The 12,060-nt window shown below is 49.1% G+C and overlaps 1 protein-coding gene across 1 annotated transcript; it reads right to left on the minus strand.

The window, feature by feature from the left end:
* Window positions 1–1,507: 1,507 nt before the first annotated feature.
* On the minus strand, window positions 1,508–10,029 carry LOC132005139 (zinc finger protein 550-like). Its single transcript, XM_059381970.1, has 4 exons — window positions 9,672–10,029; window positions 7,304–7,430; window positions 5,044–5,139; window positions 1,508–4,128 (listed from the first exon to the last, which is right to left on the minus strand). Exons 1-4 carry the CDS (start codon window positions 9,696–9,698, stop codon window positions 3,113–3,115), a joined length of 1,266 nt encoding a protein of 421 aa, XP_059237953.1. The 5' UTR covers window positions 9,699–10,029; the 3' UTR covers window positions 1,508–3,112.
* Between the last annotated feature and the right edge of the window lie 2,031 nt (window positions 10,030–12,060).

Raw genomic sequence — 12,060 nt, forward strand, 5'->3', positions numbered from 1 at the left:
ACATTGCATTTCCTCACCCAGAAAAGTAGGTTCCATGAGGGCAAAATTCCTTTGTTTTGTGTAACTGTCCCTCAGAACAATGTACTACTTAAAATAAAACCCATGAGAAATAAGTTACCAAGCATGTTTAGATGCAGCCTTAAGAAAAACATATACTGGCAACAGGCCTCTGGGGGGAAGGGACCATATAGGGCTTTGAAGCCAAGCAGCGGGGGACGCCCGGGGCCACTCAGGCTAGAACGCCAACTGCTTCATTCTCCCCTATCTCCCCTTCCCCTGAGAGCACCCGTGGCTAATTTGATGAACTCCTTGAATGTGCTGCTCAACTATAAACTTTATACTGCTTGACCAGACGTATTTTGCCTTCCTTCTTGTTTATCTACAAGGCATATGAATGAATATGTGGCCTTCTTCAGCCCTTCTGTTGATTACTGTCTATACCTAATAAAAACGGGACTGAGTTGTTCCGGGGCAACAGTCTTTTCTGCTATTGTCCCCTGCTCCCTTGCTCTTGCAGCTGACTTGTTTGTGCCTCATTCTTCTCCCGTGCACCGTCTACAAGTGGCAGTTTTGTGCAACTCATATATCTAAAAGAATCCAAGACACTCATAAGATATACAATAAATGATTTCTTGGAGCACTAAATGTCACCTTCACTTTCTTATCCATTTATAAGAATCCACTCTGCTGCTTATCCTAACTTTACTAAGTCACTACCACCCTCCCTTCAAGTTGAGTATCCTGAGTACACTCACCTATGGAGAAGAATCCTGTTTTGGAGACAAAATTTTCAAGGTGGTTAAGAATCCGGCAAAGCCATGTGCTCAACTTCCTTGTCTTTTTAGATTCCAGTGTACTCTGCTCACCTACCCTAGGCATTAAGCTCCCTCCGTGCTCAAGGACAGGACTGCCACCTCAGTCACCCAGGCACCCCACTCCTCAGTGTGCCCAGAACACAGAAGTGGTCATGTGGAGGAAGGATGGAGGTCTCAGGAGACCCCTGCAGAGCCAGCAGCAAATATATAGTAGGTCCTGGCACTGAACATGTTAAGACTATATGCGAAGACCTTGGAGTTGAGGGAACCAATCCTCAGATGTCCATCTAGTGGAAAATGCATCACTCCTGCTTTGGAACAAACTGGGGTCAGCATTCCAGGCATGCAAAGAAGAACCTTTGGTAAAAACCATGATGTTTCCAAAGGGGTTTCTCCAACTCTCTTGAAGTTCACAAGAACTTGAAGTTGTTGAAGTTCACAGCTCAGCCACAAGTACAACCACAGCTACAACATATACCATCCTCCAGAGAGAGGAGAGAAGAGGGCAGGGGTCTTTTGAGTCAAATGTCCTTTCCAAAGAACAAAAAACCATGCACACTATCAAACAAAAACTCTTACGAACTCACAAAGAAGGCAATCATACTATGTGTGTCACAAAAAAGGCTCAGGCCCACTATGAACATGTGAACTGTGTATGTAGTCTTTTAAAATGATGTGAGGAAAGCTCCAAGTGAGGAAATAATCACTTTTTATTTTTTCTGTACATGTTTAACCCATTAACATTGATTACCTTGTGTACCTTGAAAACTAGGGTTGAAGGACAGTCCACAGGATGAATTTCAAATGACCACCTCCAATGCTGGCACCCAAGGAACAGGATGTCCACGGTGGCAACTGTGAAGCCCACACAAACCCAACCCCTGCATGTACACAACTGGAGTCTCCTCTTCAAATCCCTGACATTTGAAACCAAACTTCACATTTATAAGATCAGACAATGAGAATACTGTTTTTCTGGGCATATCATGACTTTGCCTCAGCTGAGTGTTTCATCTCACTGATTTTAGCAATAATGTAAGCCCCAGAAGGCTGTGGAGAGGGCCTGGGGAATGCATAGTCCTCCCCACGAGATTAACCTGTGAAACCCCAACAACACAAAAGAATTAGGTCCTGGCTGAGAAGTCCACCTCCACATTTGTCAGGGGAAAATGAAGAAAACAGAAGAGCAGAATGGAATCAAGAAATAGGGAGGAAGAGAGAACACTGGGCATTTAAAAACCATAGAAACAGGAGTTTTACTTATAAATACCAAAGCCTTAAGCAGTCCCAAGGGAGCATATTTTAATGCAGCTGTATGCGGACCCTGCTCTCAGACATCAGAGGCAAGTGGCAGGTGATGTTACTTTCAGAATTCTAACCTTCTAAGTTCAAGTACCTCATGACTCAGACTTGACATTTCTCACAAAGAATGATGCTCCTTGTGGGTAGAGATGTGTGCAACAAGGCTTCCAGCAAACGTCTCTAGAGTTGTCCTCACGACAGCTTCCTGACACAGAAGAGCCATAAACACACATAAAAATGAAGGGCTGAGACCCTTTCTCTCCAACATTCCCCCCAACCAAAATAATAAAACTGATGAAAAACTGTAAGAGGTTTGGCAGGGAAATCTGAAAGTTTGTGAAGACATTTGTTTTTTCCATTTACAGTCTAGATTTCCATCCCCTTTTCCTTCTTCTTTAAAAAAAAAAATGCTGAGATGGCTTTCTAAGCATCAACCAAGGGGAAAATGTGTGGTCGGAAGTCTTTGTAAGTGCACAGTACCCACTGCCTGTCTCCCACATCCTTCTCACAGTAAGGCCTACGCTGTGTCCCATTCCATCTGACTCTTAAGTGCTGACCTGTCACAGGTTTTCTCACAGTAATGACAAGGATGTGGTTCCCGTTTGTTACACATTCTCAGATGGTTAAGTATCTTCTTCTGGCTAAAATGACTCCTCAGTAGTTGCCTTCAGAATGTGTTTCCCTGAGGCTTTCTCTGACGCAGACAGAGGTGGACCCATGGGTGACCTGCCTTCTCAAAATTCTCTCCAGTGTGAACCCCATGATGAGTGGGCGGAGAGCAGTGGCTGGAGGCTTTCTCATGTTCACTGCATCACAGGCCTCCTTTCCAGTATGACCACTCATGTGCCTGAAGACCCAAAAACAACCTCTCCGACATTCTTTATACTGAGAGGGTTTTTGTTTTTTGTTTCCTCCACTGTGCTCCCCTCATGATGGACAGAAGAGCAGAAGCAGGCGAAGGCCTTTCTACATTCATGGCACCAAGAGCACTTCTCTCAAGTATGAACCCGCTGGTGCTGCAGGAGGTGTGACCTGCGTTTGAAGGCCTTCCCACACTCGAGGCACTTGTACGGTGTCTCCCCCGTGTGGATGACAGAGTGCTGAAGGAGGTACGTGCTCCGGTGAAAGGCTTTCCCACACTGGGCACACTCATAGGGCTTCTCCCCGGTGTGAATCCGCTGGTGCTGCGTGAGTTCCGAGCTGCATCTGAAGGCCTTCCCACACTCCATGCAATCGTAGGGCTTTTCTCCCGTGTGGATGATGTAGTGCTGAATCAGATGTGCTCTGTTGCTGAAGGATTTCTCACATTCTTTGCACTCAAAGGGTTTTTCTCCAGTGTGGGTCCTGTTATGCCGAATAAAAGTAGAGCGGTGGGTGAAGGCCTTTCGACACTGGCTGCACTCGTAGGGCTTCTCCCCAGTGTGAATTGGATGGTGCTGCATGAGGTAGGACCTGCGTTTGAAGGCCTTCCCACACTCCACGCACTTGTATGGTTTCTCCCCGGTATGAATGAGGTAGTGGCGAATAAGGGTTGAGCTCTGGCTAAAGGCTTTCCCACATGCATTGCATTCATAGGGCTTCATTCCAGTGTGAACCCGCTGATGTCGAACGAGGTACCACTTCCGGTTAAAACCCTTCCCACACTGCTTGCATTTGTAGACAATATTCCCGGCATGAATCGTACGGCCTTTACTGCGTCCCTGTGGGTCACAGTCATGGAGAACATGTCCCTGAGACACTCTTTCCTGTAACACCCAGGAGTGCAGATTATCCTCTGTCCCCAAACCATCATCTTCAAGGCTCATTTTCCCAAGATGGGTCTCTTTTTGAGCATCTGTCCCAGGCTTCAACTGACCTTTCTGCATTTGCACAAGCCCTTCCCAATCCTTGGCGTGCGCCAACCTGGAGTCCTTTGAAGATCCCTGAGTCAGGCTTCCCTGGAGCAAGACTCCCTCAGACAAAACCAGCTGAGGAGTGCTTGGGTCCCTGGTCTGAAGTCTCATGCTGTCACCTGCAGAGAAGCCAACACACAGACGGGGACTTCTAGTGATTCAATACGGAAGAAACAAACTCAACACTTCAGTGGGAAAGTGAGAGTGAAACAGCGCCCCGGGACTGCTGTGTTCCCCACCTCTGGATCCTGGGTTTCCCATGACTGTCTACGGTCCTTGTAGCCTTGACACCATTCAAGGGAAAAACCCGAGGACAGGCTGGACCAGGGAACCGAGGATCTGGAGTGGAGACCCCTCCTCACAGTCCGGAGAAGAGGAGGGAGGACAATTTTGAGAACACTGTCTGTGGGGTATTTGCTTCAAGAATTGGTATCTCTTGGTGTTAAGAGAGTACACAGAAGTGGCCCCAAATAGGACTGGGAAGAAAAAGAGGTCATCTTCCCATAGAAGTGTCCCATGAGCTAAGTCCTAATGGAGAATTAGAATTGCCAGAGAGAGGAAGAGGAAAGGAGCACTGGGTTGGAATGGAACGAACAAGCATGGGTAGGGTCACTCTTGGGGAGTGCTGAACAGTTAAAGGAAGAGAGGGCCCCAGATGCCTGGTGAAGCCAACAATGAAGGGTGATCATGAAAGGAAGAGAATTAAGACTGAAGAAGAGGGATGGAGGGACACTCCGAGACCAATGGTATAAATGACAAGCTTCTGCTCTGCTGGGAGGCATCACGTGGTAGTTAAGCGCATTCTGCAGCCAGAAAGCCATTGTTCCAGTCCTGCCTCTACCAAGTGAGTGGTCTTGGATGGGTTACTTTCTTCTTCAAAGCACAATCTCTTCATCTGAGAGACTAGCAGACTCCATTCTCATTCAGTTCTCCAGGAATGTGACCAAGAGCTCACAAGTTCAGAGGCACTGGTTCCTTGCCTGCTGAAGGCTCCCTGACCACCCCACAACCCCCAACCACCTGTCTGCTCCTACCTGAGCAGGTGCTATGGGAGAGGCCTCCCTTTCCTGTCCACAGCTCCTGCCCATGCTCCAGCAGGTGGGCAAACTCTGCTTTGGGAACTGGATGCCCTGTTGATGGAGAAAGAAACAGGTCGTGGTGTATGAGAAAAAAGCAGTATCTCCATCCCATGTGGGACTTCATGGCAGGGCCAAGACCTGGATGAAGCTGTGAAGAAAATGCTGATGTGTGACCTGAAAACCAAGTGCACAAATCTCATTCTTGGCTTCAACTGCCACAGAAGATAGTCCTGTCCGTCCAGACAACATCAATGTCTTTGAATCTCATCGGCAAAAGCCATTTCACACACAGCCATGGGACCCCAGGAAGGTGAGCCCCTCCTTCCAGAAGGGATTCTGTAATTAATCTAAGTCGCTGTTCTCGAACACCCTGTGCTTCAGAAACACTTAGGGATGCTTGGTTCCAACCTCAAACAGAAAGAAACAAAAGTGCTTGGGCTGAGGCCTAGCCATCAGTATTTCTGGGCTCTCTCGCTAGGGAATTCTCTCTCCCCAAGAGAACTAAAACCTGCCAGGGGAAGAAATCAGTGAATGGCATCTCTGATGGGACTGGTAATCTGAGACAGGCAGGTAACCTGAGCTGAAGACAAAGCCTTTATTCCAGCATGAAAGGAGGCTGAACAAGGAGGCTGCTTCCCCAGTCCTAGCTGCAGCACCCCACAGGCCTGCAAAAGCGCCAGCCTGAGGAACAGGCTGATGCCTGGTCCAGGAAGAGGAGCAGAGAGAACCTTCATATCACTGAGGACAGAACTATGTAACTGCAACCTCCAATCCAGGGCAGCCCCACCCTGGGGCTTCCCATTAGGCAAGATGGGGAATTTCCTTCAAGGAAAGCCACTTTCCAGCTTGTTTTTGTTTCATGCAGCCAGATACGGCTCAACACAGCCAGGTGGGTTCCGCACAGCATTTCAAGGGCTGAGGTATCAGGACCCAAGGAAGTCTCCAATGGCAGATTCTGACCCTCAGGCTGGGACTCATTCAGGCAGGTCTCAGTAACGGTCACCGATGTGTCCTATGTGCCTGGCACTGAGGGGCAGCAGAAAAGGTGAACCAGACGTTCCTTTGGCTCTGACAGGAGTTGAGCCCACTCTCCCCTCAGGGCCTTTTCTTATATGGTTCCTCTACCTGGAACCCCTCCTCCACCTCCCCTCCAAGCTTCAATGCTTAGTTCCAATGTCACTCCCTGAGATGCCTTCTTTGCAGCACCCATGATGGGTTATGACCACCTGACTAAATACTCCTAAGTTCCCCCTAATTCTCCTACAACTCATCACAACTCATCTAAGAACTGGCATCCACCTTCCCACCTAACTCAGAGTGACTGGTCTGTATTCTCACACACAGGGCGTCATTGTCACTGATGGCTTCTCTTTAAATGGACCCCATTTAATTTTTGTTAAGTGTTTTGTTCTCAAATGGAACTCTTTGTTTTGCTGTGGTAAATGAAAAGAGTCAAGTTCACTTTCCACAAATGGCAGGTTACCATCAAAACAACAGAATCAAAGTAATGCCATTAGAGCCCAGCAAGTTCATGCAGAGAGCTCCGGATTGTAAGCCAGAGGCTGTTCCTTCTGCTGGAAAAATTACCCACAATTAGGGCACCTGAAATACTCAGCACTGTTCTGAGACTTTCTCTTGACAACAATCAGCATTCTAGACAGAGGCGGTCAAAGGACTGGCTTTCTCAAGGTGTCCACCCCTGGCATTTTGTGACATTCCTGTGCACTTTCTAAAGCATCTCCTGCTCCAGTGGAGGGCTGTGACCTAGGCCTCAGGAGAACATGTGATGATCATGAAGACACCACGGGTCTTTTTACAGAGACCGTGTTGTTCAGGAAGATCCCTGGGGCACTGATGACAAATATGGGGATGTGCCTGACTTACCCTCTCTCCTGAGAACAACCCATCACTCACAGCTGTGCTAACTGGGCCCCGGACGCCTAACCCAAGAGACTCCTGTGTAGTCTAGAATATGGACATCAGACCGCAGCCTGAGTGTGCTGAGTCTTGGGGTGAGTCTGCGTTCAGAAGAAGGCTGTTTCTCTCCAAATGATCCCTAATGCAGACCTGACACAGGGAGACCAGGTAGAAGGACAAGGACTCAGAAAACTGCAGGGTCTTTGGGGAAGACGGAAGATGGCTCCTGTGACCTTCTTAATCAGCCAGGAATCAAGAAGGGTGGGCTGCCCCACAGGGATGAGAGGTGAGCCCTTACCCAATGAGACCAGAAGCCCACAGGTCTCCAGCATCACCTCCTGGTACAGGGCCCTCTGGTCCAGGTCCAGATGTCCCCACTCTTCCTGGGTGAAGGTCACAGCCACATCCTTGAAGGTCACCAAAACCTGAAAAATCAAACAGAGGTAATGATGTTGATCTTGTGCTGCTGGATGGGGTCAGAACCCTATAACTCAGTCTCTGGTCAAGATATGGAGAGACCCAGGCCTGACTCAATGAGGCCTCCTGAGAGCAGAGCTCTGTGCTGGGCTCAAGGGGGAGACACATGCAGCCTTTGGACATAATGCAGTCATGGCTGAGAGAAAACCTCCTCTGGGAAGCTGCTGGAGATAACAGACAGTAGCATTCCCAGGAAGACCGTGGGGGCAGACAGTAGGTGATCTGGGACATCAGAAGAACGGGGAAAGTGATTGCGATGATAATCCCAACAATGAGAACTGCAGCAACAGTAGCTCAGTCTCCCTGGTCCTCCCCTTGTGCCCGCCCCAGCTGAGGGCTTCACACGGAGATAAAGTGACTTAAAATCCCCTATTCTGGATCCAGACTCCCAGGGACTTTATTAAGACTCTTGAAGCAGACACTTGCCAGCTGTGACCATGGGGTGGACACCCCATCATTTCTCTAAGCCTTGACTTCCACATCAGTACAATTAATCGTTCCCACTTCACCAGGCAGTTCTGAGAAGTAAAGAGAAAATGTTCACATGGCAAACAGTGGAGTGCCTGGCCTGGAATGTGTTCAATGTATTTTGTGACTTTTCCTAACCCTCCCACAGCCCACAAGGTGAATGCCACCATTACCTCCAGCAGCCGGAGGCTCAGGAAGCTCTAGAAAGTTTCCCACAGTCTCACTTTCAAGGAGCAGAGAAAGAATCTGAACATCCAGTAAAAGATGACAGCATTACCAGAAAACAAGCACCTTAAAAAAGGCTATTTTAAGTGGTGACATGGATGCACAAGAGTAGAGAGTACAGGGCACAGCCCTGCAGGGACGTGGGGACAGGACCTGGGACGAAGGGAAGTGCAAGGGCAATGGCTGCAATATGGGAAGGACTTTGGCAAGTTCAGTACCACCCAACTGGGTGCAGTGAGCATGGGAAGATCTGAAGGGGAGCACTGAGGAACAGAGCCCTGAGAGCCAGAGAGGGGGCTGCGTGCATTTGATCTAAGTATGATGGGAGCCCCTGAGGGGGAGACCCATTCACTCATTCAACTATTTACTGAGTACCTTTTACAAGCCCAGGCCGTTCTAGATCTTGGCATAGGGCAGCAATAGGCGCTCACCATCCAGGGCTGGAAACACATCCTAAATAAGCAACTAAAATCAGCAAGACAATGTCAGAGGGCCCTAAAGAATCTAAAGACAAGAAAATAGAGTAAGGAGACTAAAAAGATTGTAGTCCACTTTACATGGGGCAACACGGAAGGCATCTTTCAGGATGGCACACTGGAGTGGGTCTGAAATAAAGTGAGGGAGGGTGCCCAGTGGATGGGAGTGAGAAAAGCGCTCACCATGATCAAGGCTATGAAGAGGGTACAACAGGGCTGACTGCTGGAGACTCACCTGGATCCCCTTGTGCGTTTGTGTCCAATGGCACACGCTACTGCACACTATCATCACCGGCCATTTGAATGGACTCATTTTTCAAATCTGAGTGTCTTAAACTGAGCGAAAACAGATTCACTACTGTCAGGGGAAAGCCAGCTCCATTTGCTGTTAACGGAAAGATAAACTGCCTGGCCTTCCTAGCCCCCAGCCTGCCCTTCCGTCTTTTCTGCCCTAGCACAGCAGCAATTCCAAAAAACCACTCCTGCAGCTCCTCCACCCCAGCCCTTAGCTTTAGCGGCTAGAGGCCAGGAAGGGGCAGAGGTCAGACTCCCACTGGGCTGAGCCAAGACCAACACAGGCTCAGGAGACATCTCCGAGGAGAGAGGTCCCAGAGCGATGCTCCTGGGACCCTGCTGGACACCGGGGACACACAACACCCACGGACCCTTTCTAGTTCCCTCAACCCAGGACGAGGAACTGTACATACTCCTCCGTTTCACACCTGAGAAAAAAAGAGTCCAGCGCGGGAGAGGACCTCGCTCAAGGTCACGGGGTCGGGAAGGGGCGCGGCCAGAATCCACGCTGGGCACTACAGGTCTGGACACTCGGGGCGGAGCGGGGCGGGAACCGGGGAGGACTGCAGGAGCCACACCTGTCCCTTCCACACAGCATCCCACCCGCTGCCAAAGAGATAGGCGCTCCCCCACGGGACCCCGACCTGCCTTCTGGAGCGGAGAAGTCCCACCCGAAGCGGCGAAGCTCAGGGGCGCAGGACACCGCCTGCCCGCACGCCCACTCACCTGCGCCGGATCCAGGGACCGCGCCATCGGGCCGCGGGGCTCCTGCGGGCTCAGCCCGCCCACCCCTGCGTCCCGCAGGTGTGCGGGCGAGGCCAGTCGCCGCCCTTCCCCGTTCACCCGATGAGCCGCCGGTAACTCACAGCCCGCACGCACCCCTGCTACGTCACAAACACGTCCACGCGCGACGCCGGAAGTCCCGCCTCTACTAGCGGGCCCAGCGACGCCCCTTCGGGCGGCACGGCCTTCTGGGTAATGTAGTTTTGTCCTGCCTCCTACCCAGTGAGGAATGCTCCTCAGCTCTTTCTAGAACCCGGGCGCTGGGAGAGGGTGCGCGGAGGCTCAAGAGAAGAACGGGGCAGCATCGGATACTCTCAAAGGGGACGCACCGAAATTTCCGCAGTTTCCCAAATTGCGTTTTCTTCATCTTTTTATTTTAAATTTCCTCATGGAGCGAGCAGTCACACTGTACTGTAAATGCTTTAAAACCACGTTTTGGGGCGCCTGGGTGGCTCAGAGGGTTAAGCCTCTGCGTTTGGCTCAGTCATGATCCCAGAGTCCTGGGATGGAGCCTTGCATCGGGTTTTCTGCTCAGCAGGAAGCCTGCTTCCCCCTCTCTGCCTGCCTGCTGGTGTTCTTTTTCTCTCTGTGTGTGTGTCAAATAAATAATAAAATCTTTAAAAAGAAAAATAAAACCACGTTTTCCTGCTGCCTCAACGTCCTACATCAGGCTGTGAGCACCCCACCCACGTGAGCAGGTACCCCGGTGTGATAATAAGGTTAGTCCCCTATACAACTTCCTTTTCTTATCCTTCCCTGTGATCTAGTGACATTCCAGGGCATGAATGAATTCCCTTAAGTCTTTTGTGTACTCCCCTTTGACTCCCTCACTCTGGGCTCCCCCACCTGCTTGGTCTAGCCAGTTCCCTGGCCCCATCTGGCCACTTGTATGAGGTACAGTGCCACCTCTTCTAGGAGCTGTGAGTGTAAAGATACCTTTAATTCCATATGCCACTGTGTATAATTTAAACAGCATTGTTGTAGTGTTGCTTAAAGACTCCATAAGGGGCACTTACTCCCGCATTCACTGTGTGGGGGAGTAACACAAGATATCATAGTGTTATTTTTATAGTATCATTTAGATACAAAGTACCTTCACTCAGAACTTGGAACTAATAAACATCTTGTTGCTCTCCAAATAGACTGAAGCTTTAGAGTCAACTTTGTGAGTTTCACGTCCAGGGTGCCTGGGTGGTTTAGTCTGTTAAGCATCCAACTCTTGATTTCTGCTCAGGTCATGATCTCAGGGTTGTGAGACTGAACCCCGCATTGGATTCTGTGCTGGGCGTGAAGCCTGCTTAAGATTCTCTCTCTCTCCCCTTGCCTCTACCCCACTAAAAAAGGAGGGGGGAGGGAGAAGAGGAGGAGGAGGAACCAGATGATGTGGCATTTTGCCTATTTCCCATGCCAAAAAAAAAAAAAAAAAAAATTCTTCCATGTATGGATACATCTCAGTATTCCAACCCCAGCAATTCCATCTGTGTCTCCTCACCTCCCTAGAGGTGATTAGGTCGTGAGGGCTCTGCCTTAATAATAGAATTGGTACCCTTATAAAGAGATACTAGGAAGTTTCCTTGACCCTTCCACCATGTGAGGACACTGTGAAGAAGCTATCTTGAACCAGAAAGTGGGCTCTCATGAGACACCAAATCTGCCATCACCTTGATCTTGACTTACAGTCTCCAGAACTGTGAGAAATTAAATCTCTGTTGTTTATAAGCCACTCAGTCGATTCTATTTCCTTTACAACAGCCCTAACAAACACAGATACAATTATTTTTAAAATCTTAGACTTACCTGAAAAGAAGAGCCACTGACAAATGTTTTTTCCTGCTGTGGTAGTGGCTACTATGGTCATAATCTGAGTACAAGTGCAAAGGGGGCATTTTATCCCTGAGATAAACATTTGGGGGCACCTGGGTAGCTTAGTGGGTTGAATGTCCAACTCTTGCTTTCAGCTGGTGTCATGATCTCAGGATCCTGGGACTGGGCCCCGCATCAGTCTCTACACTTAGTGCGGAGTCAGCTTGAGGATTCTCTCTCCCTCCCTCTCTTCCTCCACTCATGTGCTCTTTCTGTCTAAAATAAATTTTTAAAAAACCAATTCTTTCTCTCCCTCTGCCCCTTCACCGTCCTCCCACCTCTCACTCTCTCTCTCTAAAAACAAAAACAAAAACAAAAACAAAAACAAAAACAAAAAGTATTTGGTTATTGTTTGAGGATGATGTTAATGATCCAAATAATTATTCTGAAAATCGCTAAACAGAGCAAATGTTATCAAGCTCTTTCTCCCCTTTTTGGTACAGACTGTATTTTGAGGAACCTGAATAGA

Source organism: Mustela nigripes, chromosome 17, assembly GCF_022355385.1.
Source record: "Mustela nigripes isolate SB6536 chromosome 17, MUSNIG.SB6536, whole genome shotgun sequence".
NCBI classification, from domain to species: domain Eukaryota; kingdom Metazoa; phylum Chordata; class Mammalia; order Carnivora; family Mustelidae; genus Mustela; species Mustela nigripes.